The 23,346-nt window shown below is 35.9% G+C and overlaps 1 protein-coding gene across 1 annotated transcript in view; it reads right to left on the minus strand.

Annotated features, from left to right (window-relative positions):
- Window positions 1–1,890: 1,890 nt before the first annotated feature.
- LOC108718521 (cadherin-9) overlaps window positions 1,891–23,346 on the minus strand; it is a 206,977-nt gene continuing 185,521 nt past the window's right edge. Inside the window, exons 7-12 of the mRNA XM_018266858.2 lie at window positions 18,012–18,265; window positions 13,868–14,004; window positions 7,660–7,781; window positions 4,698–4,815; window positions 4,360–4,611; window positions 1,891–2,778 (exon numbers count right to left, since the gene is read on the minus strand). Coding sequence (XP_018122347.2) covers window positions 2,288–2,778; window positions 4,360–4,611; window positions 4,698–4,815; window positions 7,660–7,781; window positions 13,868–14,004; window positions 18,012–18,265 — 1,374 coding nt within the window. The 3' untranslated portion in view covers window positions 1,891–2,287. The remainder of the gene's footprint in view (window positions 2,779–4,359; window positions 4,612–4,697; window positions 4,816–7,659; window positions 7,782–13,867; window positions 14,005–18,011; window positions 18,266–23,346) is intronic.

Below are 23,346 nucleotides of genomic sequence, written 5' to 3' on the forward strand. Positions count from 1 at the left end.
ATATTGATAATATTCACTGCAGTCACCAGGGTGTTGCAACACTAATCTGTATGTGTCTTGAACCACAGAAAGTACAAGCACCTTGTTTTACTTAATTATAATTTTATTTTAGTGATAGCAGTTTGTAGAAATCACTATAGCACATTAGAACACACAAGAAAAATATGTGTATGTTTCTTTAGTTCAAGACACACAATACCCTGGTGACTGCACTGGTATTGCAATACCCTGGTGACTGCACTGAAGATTAACAATATTGCACTAAGTTTTGTTATTCGTTTTTTACATAGCCTGTGGTGCTGATCCATAATTGTATCTTGATTTGGTGATCCAGAGGAGGAACTTTGAAAAAGATCAGCAAAGGATTTTGTTCACCATACCTTAAGGGGCCGATTCACTAACTTCGAGTGAAGGATTCGAAGTAAAAAAACTTCTAATTTTTGTGCTCCTCGACTATCGAATTGGCATAAATTCGCCTGAGTAGAATGATTCAAATAGATCGAGCGCAAAAACGATGCGACTATTCGCCATTCGATAGTCGAAGTACTGGATCAAGCGCAAAAACGCTGCGACTATTCGCCCATTCGATAGTCGAAGTACTGTCTCTTTTAAAAATACTTCGACTGCCTACTTCGCCACCTAAAACCTACCGAATTGCTTTAAAAGCCTATGGGAAAGCCCCATAGGCTTGTTTTCAAAGTTTTTGATTGAATAAAAAGGCATTAGATCAAATGAAATTCCTTCGAGCGAATATTCGATCGAGCGCCTATTCGCCTGGCGTATATTCGCCAATTCGACTATTCACCAGCGTGTAAATTCGCCCGAATTGCCTATTCGATTCTATTCGATTCTATTCCCCAGTCGAATTTCGAGGGATTTAACTCCTCGAAATTCGACCCTTGATGAATTTGCCCCTAAGTCTATCAAAGAAGCATTTGAACATTGAATAAACGCATTTTACTGAACGTTACCTCTTGCACCAGACTTGCCTTCACCACCTCAGACCAGGCGAAGTGCAATAGAGTAGATAGGGATTGCTTCATAAAAAAATAAAGACATTTTTCCTAATTCCCAAAAAACCGCTGGCATCTTTTCCTTTTTTAAGGGTGATAGGCTGAAAAATATCGTAAATTTTTTTGGGGTCACCCTCCTTCCCCCCCCTACATTTCCTAACATATGGCACCTAAACTATACAGGGGGCACATATATATTGCAAAATAACAACTCTATTTTATTTTATGAAGCTTTCCCAGGCTTGTGTAGTGTAATGAATTTGCTGCTACATATATGTCCATTGTACTTTAACTTGGCGCCATATGCAAATTAGGGATCGCTATCGTAACTTCGCTTTGCTTGACCAATTAACGCTAGTGCAACTTTGCTACCTTTCGCTTCACTGAGCGCAACATCGCATTTTAGTGAATTTGCGGAGCGCTGGCGAAAATTCACCTGGCGAAGTGCAGCGAAGGCTGCGCTAACAAAACTCCGCAGGTTAGTGAATTTGCCCCTATGGGAGATGGCTTTTCTTTAATTCTGAACTTTCTGGGTACCACCTTTCCGGATAAGGGATCCCATACCTGCATAAAAAATAATCTATAATATGTGTATTTTGTTTTATTTCTCAGTGTTTTTGTTGTAGGTTTTAATTTATTGGCCTTTACCGACCTGCCGTAAATAATTTCTTTAATAAGCAACCTTATTTAGTATATGTTTTCAAATACAATGCAAACACAGTCTTTAAACATAAGACACTAAAATAATAGGTATCCCCTCTGTAGTGTCTGAAGTGAGACTCACAATACAACATTTTAGAACAATTTTTTTTTTCTTGACAAGATTTGAGAAAACAAACCTTAATTTTTTTCATATGTATGTGATGTTTTAATGCAGCTGTGATTCATATTTTTAACACTTTTATTTTGTCTTCCTTGTCCATACCAACAAAAACTCATCTTTATAAAAAAATAGTTTATTAAAAATACAAATATATACCTATAATATTTTTATACAGTATAAAATAAAGTATGACATATAAACATGGAGCATTTATATGTAATAAATAAATGTTTGTCAATGTTCATGGGAGAATATTTCTTCATAAAAGGCACAAAAAGCATAGCCGCATAAACAAATTAGTTATTATACATTCTTTTGAATAGATGCTTTGTGAAGGGAAGTCTGCTATTTTTTTTATTGTTACAAAAATGTGAATAATTTATAAAGCATTTACAGTACAATAAACATAGGAGGTATAGATTTTTAAATTGCTTATTATTTGAACAATGTGTCAGTCACTCTCTTGGCCGCCATACATATCAGCAAGTTTTTTAAACTGTGGTCCCCATTCACTAAGATAAACATAGTTATCATCATTAAGATTCTCATCAATAGCAGGGGATTCCAATGAGCTTAAAGTCTCAGCAATTGAATCATTACCTTCATAAGCATACGTTGCCAAAGAATCATATGGTGGAGCAGTTGTATCTGCATCATTTTCTTTTAGCTTTTTATGAATAAAATCTTGGACATCTATATGTTCCCAAAGAGGAACTGCTTTGCGAATTTGAAATACAGTGTCAGGGATAATGTCTCTTCTGAGTTTGTTTTCATCTCTTGCTTCTGGGTTTCTTAAGGTACTGATATCAAATGCCTGGGTATCCTCTTCCCCTCCTCCTTCATCATTATATGTAACAACGTTGTCTCTAACATCATCCTTTGAGATAATTAAGGGCTCTTTTTTTCTTTGTCTTTTTAAAGCTGTAAATAGGATCACCAAAGCTACAACGAATAAAATCAAATTGATTATTCATGGATATTATTATGCTATTTATTTAATGGTATACAATACATTTAAACTGTTTTCATAGAATATATCAATGCAAAAGACATTTCATTGTTGTATTCAAATGGTCAGACTTTGCAGCATCACAAATAGTTATGAGATCACAAGTTTTTTTTAAGAACTTGGGTCACATTGGGGTAGTTCAACTGCATATCTTTTTAGGGTGATTTTTGGGTTGCATCTATGTGTTTTGGATAATTTAGGGTTAATCTTGTGCCTTTATGTAAAGTATATGCATGCTTCCTCCTCAATGCTGTTAATTATTATATGTTGTATGTTGTTAATACTGCCGGAGTAAAATTATATTTTTTATGCAGTAATCCTCATTTTTTAAATTAGGATACAGATATTAGATTATAGTAGACTACAACAATGAAGCTTTTTGTGTAAACGCTCACATTTCAGGTTGCCTTAATGTAATAATCTATTTAAAAGTATATACATACATATATATATATATATATATATATATATATATATATATATATATTATATATATATATATATATATATATATATATATATATATATATATATATATATATATATAGTCAAAACTCTTAAGAGCCTTGAAATAATCTATAAAGTTAAGGAACAGATTTAGTGGAAAACAAATTTTATGTAGAATGGCATATAAGCAAAACAACATGCTATATAAATAAGGATATAAAAAAAAACTTTATTTACTAATCACATAGTGGATATGTGCGAGAACCCAAAGGGGTAAAAAATTGTGCACATTGTACCCATTGAGCACTTGGGCATGCGGCAGTTACTGTTCTCTGCACATTTGGCGCATTATACAAGTATGCATAGGGTCAATTTGATGTCCAGGTGCCTATTTCAGACATATATGTATTTATGGAAAGCACACAGATATTTCTGCTGTATTGTGGAGCTCAAAGTCTTAGCACCTAAGGGTGTAATCTGCATGGTTGCTTGTACAAGTCCTATCAGTTGTATTCCTAACAAGTTGGGAAGAATAGTAACAGTTTGGTTGTGGTCTCATACAACAGGGCTGCTGTTTTATAGAAAGCAGATGGCCAGGATTGTTAATAGTTAGCTTGGACACATGCCTAATAGTAAGGGATACAGAGGATAGAGCAAGAAGGCAGAGGTTTAAGAAACTATGAGTCATTACAAAAGATAATAATGACAATGCATTAGAAAAATGTTTCTGAAAATGTTAAATGCTCAATATATATTTTGCCTTCAGTGCTCCCTATATTTTATTGCATCTTTTATTTTTTCTTTGGGAATTAGATCTATAAGCACAGAAAATCCCTGATCTAAAATGGCAGTAACTGCTGAAATTACTTCTTTTGTTAATTGTGATGATTTAAAGTGATATTATGTTCACTAAATACAGTATATCTGAAATACGAGCAATTGATGTGAGCACTTCCCAAACAGGACATACCAACCTGAATTTTTTTATGCATACAGTAGTCTATAATGAAGCTAAACCAAAACACAGACACAAAATACACTTGATTTGAATCAGAGTAATTACTTACTCAGAAGTATGATGATACAAAGTAAAATTGCAATTAGAGCTCCTGTGCTCAATCCAGCAGGGAAGAAGGATGCCTCTAAATTGCATGACTGCATATTTCCTTTGCTATCACAGGCACACACACGTATAGTTAATGTTTCTGTGCTGCTTTGAACTGGATAATCATTGTCAAAAATTATGATTGGAAATACATAAGTGCTAATTTTATGTCTATTATATCCATTTCTTTTTGTAAAAATACTTGCTGTGTTGTCTGTGAAAGAAAAGAGGCAAACATTTAATTTGTTTAAGAACATCAAACAAAACAATTAAAAAACACAAATTTGCAGGCTCTTTTACCTTTATTATCTAAAACTGTGAAGTTTGGATTGATAGAAAGATCTGGCACCATCTCAAAATAGAATCTGTGTCCCCGGGGAGGTTCATCGTTGTCTATCGCACTTACTGTTTGAATAAGCTGTGAACAACAAACATATTAGGAAAGAAATTCTGCCAAATTCTAGTAATGTATGTTATTTTCTTTTAGACATATTAAAAAAGAAAAAAAAGTCATGAGTTACATCAAGAGGGAAATTGCATTTGTTATTATACTATATTGGAATGTTTCCTAATTGTAAATATATGAACAAAGGCATACATTGTAATTATAGTTTTTTTTTTATTTTTTTTGGGGGGGGGGGGTAACTAACTGTAAATCAATTTATTTAACATCCCTTGCACACCTTTCGTGTTCTGTACTGACTCCTCCCTGCTGGCACATTCTCCTGTTTGTATGAGTTTACACTAAATATGCAGTAGGATCCTCTCCCGCAATCTACCTAATTAACACTGTTGACTAAAGAGTCATGTATTTATACCCTTGGCCCCAGTCACTTAATACTCCAGAGGAATGGAATAAATTAAAAAAAGACAGTGACAATAGATATGACCCACCTAGAATGATAATGCTAATATACATATGTTGGTTCTTTCAATACCTAGAAGCAAACATCCTTAACATTGCTGAGGTGAGGACCCTTAAATAATCTTGTTGTGCCCTATAACTAAGGTCCTTCGGTATTCTACTAATCAGCAGGGCACTTACTTTACTCATATATTTAAAGAAAGAAACAAAATGTTAATTGTTGGCAACTTCAGTTCTTCTCATTGACCCTTTGTAGAGCCTAAAAAACTTGACCATCATGAAGGCTACAAACATCTTCAAATGGTGCAAGGGACCTCTACCATTGACTTCTACATGTCCTCAACAGGTTTTAACTGGAGTATTTTTGGATTCAAGCTATTTCCAGCTTTGGGGTAGAATAAATCTTGAATCCAGAAAATGTAAAAAAAATACCTTGACTTTTGATAAATAACCTCTATGTGTTTGATCATCTTAACCCAAAGACACTGCTTAATATGATAGAAAATCAAAGCCATCATCAATAATGAATTAAATGGATAACATGGAGAGACATAATCACAAACAAAGTTCAACACTTGTGCTCATGAGAAGGTAAATAGGAAAGTCATAAAATTTGCTTGTAGTCCAACACAAGGGGTTACAGCAATGAGGCATGACCAGTGGAGCAAAGCATTACACGGCTAACTTTTTATAAGTTTGTATGCATTGCTAGTAAGAAATAAATGACTAGAGAGGTATAAAGAATTATCATACCACGACTCCTGATAGAGATTTGCATAACAATTTGCAATTTATTTAGAGATGAAAATGATATAATAATAGTAATTATATAAATATGTATTAAAAATAAAAAATAAATAACTTGAGAAGTTGGTAGTTTTATATAAAGGTTGTTTATAGTCATCTTTGGCAGCATTTACCTAATCAATCACATAAAATAATAAAAGCTTGATGCAAAAGGCTCCCACTTTGTGCATAATAAATTGTTCCAGAGAAGAAAATATGTCCAGCTTTTAAAGCTGATCTGATTAATATTATTTAGTTGTATTTTTTATATTTGTTAAATACAAATAATGTATTGCTACAGCTTAAAACAACAGGAAATATATAACTGAAAAAGCAGGTCACATTGTGTGAAAAACAAAAGGCAGCAACAACTGAAATGATGGTTTACTGCAAAGTAATTCAAAGAAAAATATACAGGTAAATTAAGGTTAATGACTGTAGAAGGGGATCTATTGAATTGCTGATTTGTTATAATGTATTAAAGACATCAGAAATAGCTACAAAGAGCAATGTTGCTTTGGAAAGTTGAGGCAGGAAGAAATGTCAGCTTAATTTGAAAGTATAAAGTGTTTTTCTCTATCTTATTTGTAACTTTTGAATTAGTTTGTAACATAAATAAGTTTAACATTTATAGCATGTGGTAAATAAGCACATACTTAAAAATGACCTATCTGACATATTGTGCAATATTGTACAAAGCAAAGTTGTTTGGGAAAAATGTATATCACTCATTTTGTTCATTATTTTATGGAGTAATCCAATTCCTATTATTCCTAGTGCTATTTTTAGGGTCAGATTTATCAAGGGTCGAAGTGAATTCGAGGGAATTTTCGAAGTAAAAAAATTCAAAGTCATTTTTTGGATACTTCAACCATCGAATAGGATACTACGACTTCGATTCGAAGTAAAAATTGTTTGAATATTCGACCTTTCGATAATCTAAGTACTGTCTCTTTAAAAAAACTTCGACTGCAATACTTAGCCAAATTAAACATGCCGAAGTGCTATGTTAGCCTATGGAGACCTTCTAGAGCAGTTTTCTAAGTCTTTAGAGGTCAAAGAAAAATCCTTTGATCATACGATTAGATAGTTCGGATCGAACGATTTGAACAATTTTACTTCGATCGCTCGATTGCCAAATTCGGTAAAAAATCTTTTGTCTTCGATATTTGAAGTCGAAGTATTTTAATTTGATGGTTGAATTTTGAAGTATTTTTTACTTCGAAATTCGACCCTTGTTAAATCTGCCCCTTAATGTCATTAGCATTTTTCAGGATTAGTGTCCATAATCCAAAATCGGATTTATTCAACTTTATCTGAATGGCTCGTTAACGTTTAACTTTTTTGACTGGAGTTCTGGCATCTGATGTAACAAAGAGCACAAAATCTGAAAATAAGGGAGAGTAAACAGAATAACATTTGCTCAAAACACACACATCAAAAAAAAACCCTAAACCTTTAATTGAATGTAAATAATATTAAAGCTTGTGTAAAATATGAAATGGCAATACAATTATGGGGGTCATTTTGTGATGATAGTATCCATTTAACAGTGGGAGAGAAGGCTTATCATATCCAAAAGTTTAGCACAAATATTTTATTATAACTTACCTGGGCCTGTTTGGCATTTTCACATACAAATGTCTCATAATGTTTTGCAAATTCAGGAGCATGGTCATTAATATCCATAATTTTGAAGTACACTTGAACTAATCTTCTTAGTCTTGTATTGTCTAGAAAATAGAGAGCACATGCATTTTTTCTGTAGTAAAGTAAAACTGGTAATCACCAATATAAGGGAATGATGATATGACCATATTGACAAATCATACTGTTTCAGGCTTAAGGGGATCTAAAGCCTCCATGAAACTGTCCCACTGCACCTCTATTTCTGTATTGTATTTAACATATATAAAGAGAACTCTTTGTAAAAATAATAATAATACAATTGAATCAAACAGCAGGACTGTAAACCATTATTTAGTTGCATAAACAAAGATGGAGCCAGATTTACATAAATAAGGTAGATTCCTTGCATTCGAGTGGAGCTGGTAGCCATCTACAGCTAATTTTCATCAAAAATGTCATCAAGCCTCATATTTTCAAGAATACAAGTTAGATATTGATCTACTGCAGATTCATGTAGAGTTTTTTTAACTACTAATACTTTGTTGTATTCTCGGATTTGTAGTCCAGCAACAATTAATCATGGTGGAGCAAAGTGTTTAGATCCCCTTAATCATAGATGATCCCATATACCCTTTTTCCCTTTGGAGTAAATTCAGTTTGAAATTGTAAGAAATAGACATCTTGGTTTTGACATTGTGGGGATTATTTATCAAAGTGTGAATTTATCTCAATATTTTCTGCTACAAACTCTGATCAAGATCAGCTCAGGTTTTTTACACTTATTTATTATTACATTTTCCCGAAAATTTGCTTTGCGGCAAAAAAATCTGATTTTCACAAATTTTTCAGACTTTTTCATCCAATTTTCATGTTTTTTTCATAGTTTTCACCCGAAAACTCAGAAAACTTTGGGGTATTGCCCGAGACCTAGCGCACATCATAAAATCATTGGGACTTCTCCTATTGACTTATATGCAACCTCGACAGGTTGCCAGATTTTCAGATAAAGACTTTTTCATCCTTGGGGTTTAATACATTTTTAAAAATTCGTGATTTTTTTAAAAGTCAGATTTTTCATGATTTTTGCATTCAGAGTTTAGTAAATAACCCCATATATGTTTTACCCAAACTATATGTTGATGTATAATTACCACGAACCCGAGTATCATAACAAAGGGTTTCCTGTGACTTCTAAATCCTATATCTGCTGTGGGGACTATACATCAAATTACTGTATGTGAGAATACTTGTTAAACAGGAATTAGGCAAATTGGGGGTTAATCTCTGCAATTTATTAGTTGGGAGGTTACTGTGGGGGCAGGTGTCACAACCCAGGATAAAAGACCCTAGCAAGAAGGAAGCAGAGGAGCCTGGGAGAAGAGATGGAGGAGCCTGTGACAAGACAACATGTGAGGACTGCAGACCAGAAGGAAGCCATAATGGAGCTGACCTCTACTGCATGGCTGTTTTGGTAACAATAAAGTAGCTGTATCATGTTTGTAACTGTAAATATTGTAATTATTGTTTTAGTCTGTATAATGATTTATGTGTAACAATCCATTGATTTATTTTACAATATAATCACTTTAATATATGCTTTAATATGTGCTTATTGGTGTGGATTCTTGCTTAAAAGAACCAAAACTCTAGTAAGAGGGTTGAGGAATATTATTATTGCTTTATAGTATAATCCTACAAAATTACTGTGTGATGTGAAGTAATAGCATTATTAAACCCCACAGATTTGCACAAATTGAGTGGGATTATATAAACTGTAAAGTAAATATGGTACAGTTTTATGTTATTTAGTTATCAGAATAATTAGGTTTCATGGATAAGAGTATTGAATCTGGAGGGCATTCCTTTTTCCACAGAAGCCCACAGAAGGCAAAACCTCAGGGATAACCCTAGTGATTTATTGTCTCAATGAAAACTGCACACTTGGGGGGGTGATTTATCAACGTTTGAATTCAAATCTTTGCCACGATTCAATTTTTTTGCACAAAAACTCACAAATCTGAGTTCGATTTTCAAAAACTTTAATGTTTATTTATTAAGAACAAAAACTCAAAAAACTTGAATGTAAAACTCTAGACTCTAGCTTGGGAGTTCATGTAGAAGTCAATGGGAGTTGTCTTTGGCAAAATTAAAGCCATTTTTTTCATTCAGGGTTTTCGAGTTTTTTTTAGCTTGTAAACTCACAAATTTTGAATAAATAAGCAAAAATTTGAGTTTTTTTTTAAATTGTGAATTTATTCGAAGTAGAAGAAAAACTCTAAAAACTCACAAATTATTTTTTTTGATAAATAAGACCATTGATTATTCCTATTGATTTGTCTTTTGTACTGGTCCTGTTCTATCATGAACTTGGATGGTGGGTATCGATCCTGCCTAGTGCTGAGCACCGGTGGAGCCTGCATTGCATTCTTTATTCCCATAGGTAGCAAAGAAACCAATTTTAGTCTCCTAAAAAGCTTCTACTACAGTATTATCAATGTCAAAACATTAGGTTAAATAGGATTATTGGATGGATAAATTAAGAAATGAAGAGTTCCTCCTACCACTGCTTTATAACAGTGTGTGTGTATGTGTATATATATTGTTTGACTAATCGACCATTCGATAGTCGAAGTACTGTCTCTTTAAGAAAAAACTTCGACCCCCTAGTTCGCCACCTAAAAGCTACCGAAATCAATGTTAGCCTATGGGGAAGGACCCCATAGGCTTTGCAATGTTTTTTGGGTCGAACAAAAATCTTTCGATTAATGGATTGAAATCTTTTGAATCGAAGGATTGAATCGTTCGATTGAACGAATAGCGCTAAATCCTTTGACTTCGATATTCGAAGTTGAAGATTTAATTTCGACAGTCGAATATCGAGGGTTAATTAACCCTCGATATTCGACCCTAAGTAAATCTGCCCCATAATGTTGTGTTACAATAAATACACTTTATTCACAAGAAACAAAGTGTGCTGATCCTTCATCGAGATTTTCATGCAAGCTATATGCCCTTTATCAAGCCATAGCCATATATATATATATATATATATATATATATATTTATATATATATATATATATTTATATAAAGGGCATATAGCTTGCCCGAAATGTGGCTGTACTGATGTGCTGAATCTTAATATACACTTAATATCCACTTCTTTATTGTTTGCATATCAAGTGGGGATGAAACGGGGTCTCCAACCGGAGCTTGTACCGAGACCTTTGCTTGGTGCGCTGACAAGAGTGCTGGGGCATACATATATATATGTGTGTGTGTTTGATTACCGGATGGGTTTCCACTTTATTATGTCCCTATAACTTTTTGTATGGCTAGATACTAAGCCAGTACACATTTTGTAACCACCGCTGTGGATGTTAGGATGCACTCATGGATCTTACACACAATGGCCTCATACATAAGGTACTTATGCAAATGGCAGTAAGTTCATTGTTTTTAACCCCTTAATGGTGATTGACAGGCGCTCCATGCCAGCTATTTTGGTGCCATTTTGGCTTTATTTAAACATTGGTTTGTGCACTGTGTGTTTGTTCCCTGACAAAGGTTTCTGTGTGGAGCCGAAATGTTGGATCTCAATAAATCTCCACTGTTTTGACTATTTAAGCATCGTGTTCGTATTACCCTTGGAGTGCTGTCAACTATTGCATTTTCTATTTGACTCTTGGACTAGCACCCAGTCTTTTTTGGTAAATATGGGAGTGCGTTCCATTCTGCTATACATATATTCATATATATTTTTGCCAACACAAGATTTCACTGGCGCCATTTTGCCCCGAGCAGAAACTATTTGGTGTGTCTGGAGCAGGGCAGCTCCCGGAAGTACGTCACTGCCGCCATTTTGGTACAGGAATTCATCACAGCTCCCCACTTCTGAATCTGGACTTCACCTTAGTGGCTGCTAAAGGACTAAGCTCTAGCTCCTCTACTACCAGTGGTGATCCTATTGCCACTGCTTCTCATCTTTTCTAAACCCGGAGTGCCTGCACATCCATGCTCCTGGTCTCAAGGTACTACATCTCTCGGTCCACGGCTGTGGCCCGACACCCAGTGTGGACCTTCTGACTCAACTGCCAGGACAAGTGGAGCCTTTATCAACAAATTTCCATCCACGGTAAATCCAACATTTATTATGGATGATTTTGGTTGGGATGGTTGGGATGATGAAGATGTCCCTGCTGGGACCACTCCCTTTTCAGTACAGGATCCCCCTGAAGTAGACTTTGCCCCTAGATACATTTAGGCTGTCACATATCGGGAGAGACTTACTATTAGAAACACCCGTGTGATAGTACCCTTCTGTGGGGCATTGTAATCGTGAATTGTCTGCAGAGACCAGCGATTTTCATTCCAATTGCCCTTACTGCCACCATCAATAGTGGTTCTGTACCCGGATCCCAAGCAACCAGTTAAAACCAAGTCTATCACCACAGACACTGATGGACTATCCTCTATATCGGAGCCTGAGCAAACAGCATCTCCTAAATTCACCTCCACCTCTTTCTTTCCACCACGGGCAGCCTCTCTTCCCATCTTACCCATAGCTCTGCAAGCTGTACAGCCATCCATAGAGCCATGGGTGGTAAGCTCCAGCGGGGATGAGCCTACACGTGCTCCTGCACGCAGCGCTCCAGCTAGAGGGAGAGGGTGTGGTACCATAAAGAAAGAGGCCACGGCTGTTACCTTGCCTGTCACTGTACCAGAGGGCGAAGATTCGTCCACAGTGGTGCCTGCTAAGGAAAGGCCTCCAACTGCTGTTATTTTACGTACAGCTCCTTACCCAGAACTGGTTGAGGAGACAACACCTCTACCGGATACCTCTGCTTCATCTGCCAGACCCTTTTCTGGGTAGCCTCTGGGTAGACTCAGGGAGGGCCGACCTCAAGAAGCTACTCACGGTCTCTCGGGTGCAACACATCATCGATGCCCGAGTTCATGACCGTTGGGGTTACTGTATATCCTATGCCCATGAGTGGGTATACGACGAAGTGGAGAAGAATCTGGAGGAATGGCTGTATGGTGAACTGCTGAGGAAAACAGATGTGGGACCCAAAGGACTGTTCCAAAGTGATACTCAAAAGAACCAGAAAGACATGGCTTTCCTCTGCGACACCGTGAGTGGTGGTTTGGACGTACCATCTTAAAGAATCACGTAAAGGGCTGCGGGAAATTACATGAAGACAGGTTCAGCCTTAGTTCCCTGCTGCGCAATGGAGGAAGAGTTGACAAACTGCATCCCTCCTACTACCTTTCTTATGAGGACACTCTCGAGAGATACGGAGTGAAGCCTTAAACCACCCACAGTGGCTCCAGTTGGACCCTGTGTTTCTTCAAATATTCCTCTGGGTGTTGGAACCCGATTCAGAAAATTTGTTTCAGTTGAGGTTGCTCTAGCCACCTATACAATATATAACCAATCAATCAATAAATTGAGGGGGGGGGCACATGGGTCATAACTGTTTGCTTTTGAATCTGACATGCTAGGAATTAATTGCAAACTCACTTAACAGTTATGTCCCATGCGCCCCCCCTTAAAGTAACTGACTAAGTCAGAGAGCTGAAAAACAGGAAGTTGTGTTCTGTTATGTTTATGTAACATTCTGGCTAACTATATTAGAAACATTTTTTTATTTTGCATAACCTATCTATTTATCCTGTTTTTATTTTTACACTTCATTGTTCCTATAAAGAAAGGTCCCAGAGTGTACCGAGACGTCACATTGGTTATATTTGCTCACGCAAATATTATGTTTTTGTTTTACAAAAAAACCTGGCATTGCTCATCTTTTTGAATATTATATATGGAGGAGTTATGCCCACTTTTCACCTTCATTTATACTGATAAATATACACAGATGGCATAATCCCCTAAACTCTGCTTGTTAGAATGACATGCATAAACACTATTTGCAATTTTCCTTTGATCAGAATTCCTTTTATAATATGTTTTTTTATACTGATCATTGTGCTTTGATGCAAACAAAGTTGCCTTCAAATCATGCTACCTTGAACACTTGAATTAAAAGCTTAATACAGAAGCTTTCTACAAATATATAATAAAACTGACAAGACTGTTACTCACCAAAATGCATCTGTTTATGTGTTAAAATATTTTCATTTGAATTACAAGGCTAAATTAATTGAAGAGAGTATTTACATTAGGAACTCACTTGCTTCTGTTGCTATTACAGTGATGTTGTGCCATGGTATTGCTTCTCGATCAAGTGGCTTCTCAAGAAATATAGATCCATTGCCTGAGTATATATCGAATATATTTTCCATATCTGTATTTCGATCAATGCTGTACCTGTATGCAAAAAAAGTTATCCAATAACTGAATTTAGATACTATTTAAATTTTTGGGGGATTTGCAAAACAAGTACAAATAAAAGATGTGTCTAATATAGTAATCTATAAAGGCTGGAGTGACCAGATGTTTAATATAATTGCCAGAACTCTTCTTCCTACTTTGTAGCTCTCTTGGTTTCCACTGATTGGTTACCAGACAGTAACCAATCAATGACATGAGTGTTGGCCACAACTGTCTGTTTGCTTTTGAATCTGACTTACATGCTAAAAATCAATTGCAAACTCACTGAACAGTTATGTCTTATGTGCCCCCCCCTAAAGTCACTCGAGTCTTTAGAGATAACATTTTTGTCTAACTAATCATTTTTATTTTGCACATACTAACTATTTATCCTGTTTTTATTTTGACACTGAACTGTTCTTTTGTGTAAACCTGCAGTAGTTGGCTGAGTTATCTGGTATGCCTTTCAAAAAAAGGGAAACTTTCCATAGCAGTACATTGGATGACTCCCAGAAGCCTCCAGCATATTATCAAAGGTTAAGTCTGATGAGAACTGTAGAGTTTTCTTCTTGGTGTACATTTTTAATAGCAATATAAAAGGAATATAACCACCCCACTGAAGACAGCAGTGTGCAGTGTAATAAAGGCATGAAAAATTATTGCAAATAAATCTTAATAGTTAGATTTCAATTAAAATGATAGCTGTAGTGCTAGAAGTGCTGATTAGTTAGAAACATTTTATTTTTTTTTCTGGCTGTTTAGTGCAGGAGATCAAAGAGATAGTTAGGACATTTCAGTAACAAACCTGGGACTGCGGGCTAAGCTGTCAAAATCTGGACTGTCCTGTGAAAAATGGGAAAGTTGGGAGGTATGCAAAACAGTCAATTGTAGGGAAGGTTTAGGCTCCCTTTTACAAAAATATGTTTTCATGTTTCCACAAAAAATATAGTTTTTATCTCTTCCAACCCTTTGCCACATCTACTTCTACATTCCACATACGCAACTTTACATCCAACCTCTTTTATGCACTTCACTTATCTTAAGAAGTTTTAATTGGTGACCTTCTCAGTCTGTTATAGCCTCCTTTTTCCCTTTAACCTCCCCCTTTTATATTAATCTGGTAGCAAAAAAGATAACACGCTATGCATTCATGCACTTTTTTTATACAGTTCATTTATCTTAAGTGGTTTTAATTGGTGAGCTTCTCAGTCTTTTATATCTTCCTTTTTTCCATTAGTCTCTACCTTTTATATTCATTTGCACACAATTCTTGCATCTCTTTACACACTCTGCAGACCATAGTCATAATTTATTATGTGCAGGGCATGGTAAAAAATATAAAAAATGGACACAATCTGCCATGTTGTTTCCACTATGCCCTTTGTCACAGGTCTCTGCATTCCAAATTTCTGAGCCAAATTGAATGAATAAAAAGCCCCCACCCACCTGCCTATCTCCGAACTACACATCATTTAGATGTGCAAGTAAGGCAAAGCCCGTAGGCACAGGCCACATTCTGTTCCATGAGTCTAAAGGGGTGGACTCTGGTGCATGCTTATATTTATTTCATGTCCCCTCAAAGCCCCGTTATTCTTCAGAGCAAACAACCCCAACCTTGAGAGTTTACCCTCCTAGTCTAAATCTTCCATCCCCATTACCAGTCTAGTTGCAAGTCTTAGCACTCTCTACAACTCATTTTTATCTAAAGGACTGGAGCCCAAAACTGCACTGCATACACAAGGTGACACCTTACCAGGGACCTATAAAGAGGCAAAATTATGTTTTCATCCCTTGAGTTAATGACATTTTTTTTTGCAAGACAGAACTTTATTTGCTTTAGTAGTCACTGACATTGCCTAGAATTACAAGGTGGAGGTTATTTACAAAATTCGCACAGCGCATATTTTTTTGCAAATAGTTGTATTGCCCATGTTTTTTCATGAAAGCTAATATATTGCACTGCTCTGCCGTCTTTCCGTTTTTTGCGAATTCGTGTTGTAAATAAATTTTCGCAAATGGCACGCAAGTGAGATGGGAGTTTGTGCGAGCGCACCCAATGTGCGAGGTTGTTGTGCGTGAAAATAGCATTGACAGTAACTTAAATTTGCACTTTGTGAAACTGTTTTGCGAATATTTTCTAAGTTGTGACGTAATTTAGTCGCAGAGTGTGCATATAAATATTCGCAATTTGCGAATTTTTGACATATTTAAGAGTGGCACTGTGCTACATAAATTACAGTTTTATTTCAAAAAATCAAAATGTGCTATGGTCTTTTATCCTCAGTAGATAAACTTTTGCACTCCTGCAAGATGTTTCATATCTGTTTGACTATATTTTTAGTATTATGACAAATGGTGTCTAAACTACAGTTTTACTCTTTAATTTGTATTCTCATTTTATCTCCATGCTTGCAGTGCATGAGTGCTCACAAGGACATTAACCAAACATTAATGAAGCCCCAAATATCTGAGTACATAAAAAACTGTTAGGCAATGCACAAAATAGAGCTGAGTGTGGCAGACAGCTTAAAGTAGAGCTTTCACTTTGTCTCACATTAGAATAAATAATTACAGTCAAAGATTATAATAAAGTTGAACATTACAGCCTTCTGTATTTAAACAACAGTTTTAGGAAAAGTTTCCTATATGCACAATTGTTTAATCACTTAACTGTTCACTAACTAAGCCACTAACAATACAGGGATTAAACATAGAACATAATTCATGTCGTTAAAATAGATTTAACTGCAAAAAATACTCCTCTGCTGTATAACACCATTTTAATACCTGGATTTTTTCATTTTTCATATCTGTTTTGCCCTTATACCACATTCTGTGCTTTTTGGATACAAATATAACAATGTGGCTTTCAGACTTTTTTGGCTGGCTTTATAATTGTTTTTATTGATGGTAAGTACTTTTTATAGTCTTTGGCTAATCATTTGTTGGCCACCATAGCATAATTTGCTATGTGAACCTATACTTTTTTTCATAACTGTTATATGGATGTTTATTCTTCTTTATTTCAAATTTGCTTTAGTATACTACATATACAGTACAGTATTTAGGAATGTGTCTAGGCAACAGTGCAGGGGAAGCAGGGGCAGGTAGAAGTAGCAGCCTCTAGCCAAAATGCAAGGCAAGCTTCAGTACATAGCGCTGCAGTTATGCAGCCCACATGTGTGCCTAAGTCAATAAGTCTCTGATTGGACGTTGTTGGCAGGAGAACAAGATTATTACTCTATCGCAAGGCATTTTTAGTAAGGATCTGTTACATGGGACCTTTACTCAAGGAAAATAATTTAAGAATCACTACATGTGTGCTTATAAGAGCTCTTGGAAAGAGACTCATTGCAAAGACTGAATATTGCATTTTCTTTTGGTCCATTCAGTTATTCTTAGGGTAATGCTATTTTAAGAGAGAGACCCTTATAAACAGTTAGAGATAATCTGTTTTAATCTAGTCACACATAGTGGCCGACACATTTCCTCAAAGTTGCTGTGTATGTTTCAGTAAAATTCCTATATTCTCTGATATTAAGTTTATATATTTACTAGTGGGTTATGATTTGTATTACTTAGTGAGACTACATACAGGGACACTAAGAGCTCTGATAACGTTGGAATTCTACTACTAATTCTATTAACTCAATTCTAAGTGCAATGAAGAGGCTACACAAAGTAACCACAATCAATGGCAATGTACTTCTAAAAAGAGTATAAGATTATAAAATCAAAGTGATAATGCATTTCTTATAGCTTAAAAAGTAAAATAACAAATACCACATAAATATAAGTGTCAAACATTGTGAAAATAGTTTGTGTTTTTTACACTAGCAACATTTCAATATTTGTCAAGGGGGGAAGCAGTATGTAGGCAAAGCACAAACTATATACTGTACAGATGTAGTCCTTTTTTACCGATATACTGCTTATAATAGAAGGCAATACATAGCCGATGCCTGAAATATCAGCCTACCTAATCCATATTACAGAAAACTTACCTCACTGGGTTCTTTGATGAATCAGGATCCTGAGCTGTGACTTGACCAACAATGCTACCTTCTTTTGTATCCTCGTCTACTTCGATCACATAAAATAATTTGCTAAAAATAGGTGCCTCGTCAGCATCCTGCAGCAGAACTTTCACAGTAGCTGTATCCTTAAATGGGCCAAGGTGTAAAAAACGAGGCTCAACATTAATGTTGGAGGCTTCAACCTCAAAATTGTGTAGTCTCCTGCTTTCAAAATCCAACAACTGCAAAAAAAAAAAAAAAGAATGTGATAAAAAATACAGTGCCCTCTCAATGGTGTTTAATCATGTTTTGTGGAACTATGAATATTGTATTAAAATAAAACAATTTAAAGTATAGGATCAGTTATCCGGAAATCCATTATCCAGAAAGCTCCGAATTATGAGAAGGCCATCTCTCATAGACTCAATTTTAACCAAATTATCCAAATTTTAAAAATGGATTACCTATTTCTCTGCAATAATAAAACAGTACCTTGTACTTTATCCAAACTAAGATACAGTATAATTTATCCTTATTGGAGGTACAACCAGCCTATTGGATTCATTTAATGTTTCAATGGTTTTCTAGTAGACTTAAGGTATGAAGATCCAAATTACAGAAAGACCCGTAATACAGAAAACCCCAGGCCAAAACTTTCTGGATAATGGGTCCCATACCTATAATATGCTAAAACATAAGAAAATAGTTTAAATTATAAATAAATTATTATATAAACATTTTAAAAAAAATAACACAACATGGGGGTTATTTACATAGACCTTGAATACAAGTGCAGGAACGTTGGCAGGAGGGGGTGAGGGTGGAATTCCTACATGCCTTGCTCTGGCTGCTCGCCACCCAAGAATACAGCACTGCAGAGACATACAGCACTTTTCCTACCTGCAGGAAAGGGGCTTGACATAGTTCCTGTTTTTGCACTTTGCATAGTAATAATAATATCTTGTGAACTACAGGTAATTGTACATTTCTGTTTCTCCATGGGATGTTGACATTAGTTTAGCTGGTAGCCCTGAGTTTATAGGAAAACCAGCAAATGTAAGGATTTACAGTATGCACCAAAAACAGGCTATATTCACAAGTACAAATGGTTTTCAATTAAATCCAGTAACTTCAATGACAGACATCCTTAATTTGAGATGGGGGAGAAGGATCTAAAGATTTTGTACATAATGTTGTCTAATTCCAGACAGTGTGACTCTGTGGCTACTGAAGCAAATAAATTAAAGTGCATTACCTCAATGGATAACCATTTTGCCTCTTTATAGGTCTGTGGTAAGGCCTCATCTGGAGTATGCAGTAAATGTGTAGGCTCAAGTCCTTAAGAAGGATAATAATGACCCGGAGAGAGTGCAAATGCATGCAACTAAACTGCTTAAAGGGATAGAAGATTACAATAATGAGGGTGCTGTTAAGGTTGTGGTTGTTTTTTTCTGGAAAAAAAAGATGATTGTATGGGGACATGATACCTCTCTACAAGTACATTAAAAGGCAAGTATAAGCAGATAGCAGGGGATCAATGCACCAGAGGCCACCTCTTTACACTAGAGGAACAGTGGTTTCAGTACTGCTTTTCAGAAGCAGTGTAGGCGGTTCTTCACAATGAAGGCAGTGAGGTTGTGTAATACCCTGCAGGAGATGATGTGATGGCAGATTCTATTAATGCCTTTAAGAGGGGCTTGGGCAATTTCTTGGACAAGCATAATATTCAAGGCTATTGTGGTACTAAAATCATCAATTAGTATAGATATGGGTTTACATATGCCAGTGTACAATAGGTAAGTATGAGTGTGTTTATGCATTGGGTTTTATATGGAGGGGTTGAACTTGATGAACCTTGGTCTTTTTTTACACCCAGTGTAACTACTGTACGTAACAACAATGTAGCTTGTTAAGCCTATGGTTTTTTTGTGGCAATTCAAATGGAAAAATTGTCAGGTTTAAGATTAGTAGCTACAGTTAGGTTACAGTTCCCATCATGCTTTAACCCTTGAAAATATTCAGAAAAATATTGGAGATGTAGTCCAACAATATTTGGTTGATTAACTGTTCTATAGAAGGATTTTGCCTCCTTTAAATCTACTACTGCAGGCACTTTCAAGCATAACATAAGCAGTTAACTACTAATGATTTACTAAGAATTGAATTTCAATTTCTGTTCATGAATTTCTAAGTGGTTTTCTTAAAAGCTCAAGAATTTGAGATGTATAAAAACTCTAATACAAAACTTTGTCAGATAAAAGTTGTCAAGGTCCTATAGAAGTTATTGGTAGCTGCGCTGATTTCATTGGACTGTTTTTAATCAATTCACACTTATTATATTGAAATTATTTTCTTTTTGAAAACTTACAGATAGCAGGGTCCGCTATGGGTTATACACTAAATGGCAGTGTGTTGGGAGTTTCCTTAAATCAGAAGGATCTAGATAACACGTTGTCTAATTCTGGGCAGTGTCATTCTGTGGCTACTAAAGCAAATAAAGTTCTGTCTTGCATAAAAAAGGGCAATAACTCAAGGGATGAAAACATAATCATGCCTCTTTATAGGTCCCTGGTAAGGCCACATCTGGAGTATGCAGTGCAGTTTTGGACTCCAGTCCTTAAGAGGGATATAAATGAGCTGGAGAGAGTGCAGAGACATGCAACTAAATTGGTTAGAGGGATGGAAGACTTAAATTATGAGGGTAGACTGTCAAGTTTGGGGTTGTTTTCTCTGGAAAAAAGGCGCTTGCGAGTGGACATGATTACATTTTACAAGTACATTAGAGGACATTATAGACAAATAGCAGGGGACATTTTTACCCATAAAGTGGATCACCGTACCAGAGGCCACCCCTTTAGACTAGAAGAAAAGAACTTTCATTTGAAGCAACGTAGGTGGTTCTTCACAGTCAGGACAGTGAGGTTGAGAAATGCACTGCTGGTTGATGTTATGATGGCTGATTCAGTTAATGTCTTTAAGAATGGCTTGGATGATTTTTTGGCCAGACATAATATCAAAGGCTATTGTGATACTAAGCTCTATAGTTAGTATAGGTATGGTATATAGAATTTAATTAAAAGTAGGGAGGGGTGTGTGTATGGATGCTGGGTTTTCATTTGGAGGGGTTGAACTTGATGGACTTTGTCTTTTTTCAACCCAATTTAACTATGTAACTATGTAACTATGTAACGTTGTTCCTAATTACACCAACTTGTACATAAGGATGTATGAGGAGACCATTTTATTACCCAAATAAGCTTCTCATTTGAGCCTATACAAATGTTACATAGATGATCTCCTACTGATATGGGGTGGGCCTGCACAGAGATTGATTGAACAAACAAGGGAAAGTTGTGCTCACCACTATTTTTTAAAACCATTAGGCGGGGGTGCAATGAGGGTGTGACCACAAAATACATATAGTCAACTACAAGAGGTCCTCTGCACTCAACCCATTATCAATATATTTAAGACAGTGACATTTTGTGCATACTGCTACTAAAAAATGCCTTACCCTTTAAACAACACAGGGATTGTTTGTCCATATATTGCAATATATTTAAGCTGGCCAACCACGTCAAAGTCATCCCATATCTGGCCAGTCCTACGCTTAATTTTCATCTGATTCATTAAGAATTCAATTGCTTAATTATACATTTTACAAAGGGACTAAGTTTTACCTGCAACTTACTAGCTGCTTTCAAAGTAAAACTCCCAAACTTGGCTGCCCTTTTATTAGACACCAGTGCACCCCCGCCTAATGGTTTTAAGAAATAGTGGTGAGCACAACTTTCCCTTGTTTGTTATAGTTATACAGGAGCAGTGACCAGCTCCATGTTGTAGCTCCCACCCTTCCCATCTATAGTCAGGTGATCCCACTGGTGTCTAATAAAAGGGCAGCCAAGTTTGGGAGTTTTACTTTGAAAGCAGCTAGTAAGTTGCAGGTAAAACTTAGTCCCTTTGTAAAATGTATAATTAAGCAATTGAATTCTTAATGAATCAGATGAAAATTAAGCGTAGGACTGGCCAGATATGGGATGACTTTGACGTAGTTGGCCAGCTTAAATATATTGCAATATATGGACAAACAATCCCTGTGTTGTTTAAAGGGTAAGGCATTTTTTAGTAGCAGTATGCACAAAATGTCGCTGTCTTAAATATATTGATAATGGGTTGAGTGCAAGAGGACCTCTTGTAGTTGTAGTATATATATATCTGTGTTTTTCTAATTTTTAATCCATATAACAGCCCACACAACTTACTGTAATTACATGTGGCTCTGTATGGAGGAGTGACCAATACTCATCCAGACAAGTGGAATTCATAATAATTATGGCATGTTGGTTAAACTGGTGTTCTATTAATTGCCCCTCTCACACACAATGTGTTTGTACTGATGGCCTAATAAGCGACAGCCATTTTTGGGGGTAATGGTCTACATTCCTAATAGAATTATGCTAATTGTGAGGCACAGGGACTTTTACATTCTGGTTCTTGCCTTTAAGCCCCCTTAGCCTCTTCAATGGTTCACCTGTCTTTGAGCCCTGTTTCTATATAGTAATACCCAGGAGACCTCTGTGGGGAATACAATACTTTTTGGAGCCCCCTAGTTTCAGCTTCACCAATTGCAAACACATGCAGACATTGCTGGGAATGCTTTATTAATGGCTCCTGCTCAACCCCCCTAGTCTGCTTAACCAATGAGGGTGCTTCTTCTCCTTAACACCTGCTGTCTGCTCACCATCATTTACAGGGGGGTGACCCCAGACACTCCACATTTCCAACATTGTTACTAATACATAGGGGTAGAATTATCAAAGAGTGAAGTTAGAGATCTCCACAGTCCGCAGAGTGAAATATGCCTCTATCCATTAATTTCTATGGGATTTTTAAAGGCATATTTATCAAAAGGTGATAGTGAAAGTTCACTCTTTGATAAATCTACCCCATAGTAGCTTAAAGGTAAACTAACATCTAAAATAGTATAATGCTAGAAATGCTGTATTTTGTATACTAAACATAAACATTAAATTACTGCACCAGAAGCCTATGTCAAGAAATAATTTATGCTTTCAAAGTTAGACACAGGGGGTGACCATCTTGTAACTTTATTAAACATCTTTGCAAGACCTAGACCATGCACATGCTCAGGGTGGTCTGGGCTGCTGTTGGGAGGCTATGTTTAGGGGTCATCATAAATTATCAAACAAGTCAAACAATATCTGCCATAGAAGCAGATATTAATCAGCAAGACTGATAAATAATCAGAATATGCAGAATGCACTGGGTCCTGTGTTGACATGTAATCTAATGTGTATTTTAT

Source organism: Xenopus laevis, chromosome 6L (genome assembly GCF_017654675.1).
Source record: "Xenopus laevis strain J_2021 chromosome 6L, Xenopus_laevis_v10.1, whole genome shotgun sequence".
Classification (NCBI taxonomy): Eukaryota; Metazoa; Chordata; class Amphibia; order Anura; family Pipidae; genus Xenopus; species Xenopus laevis.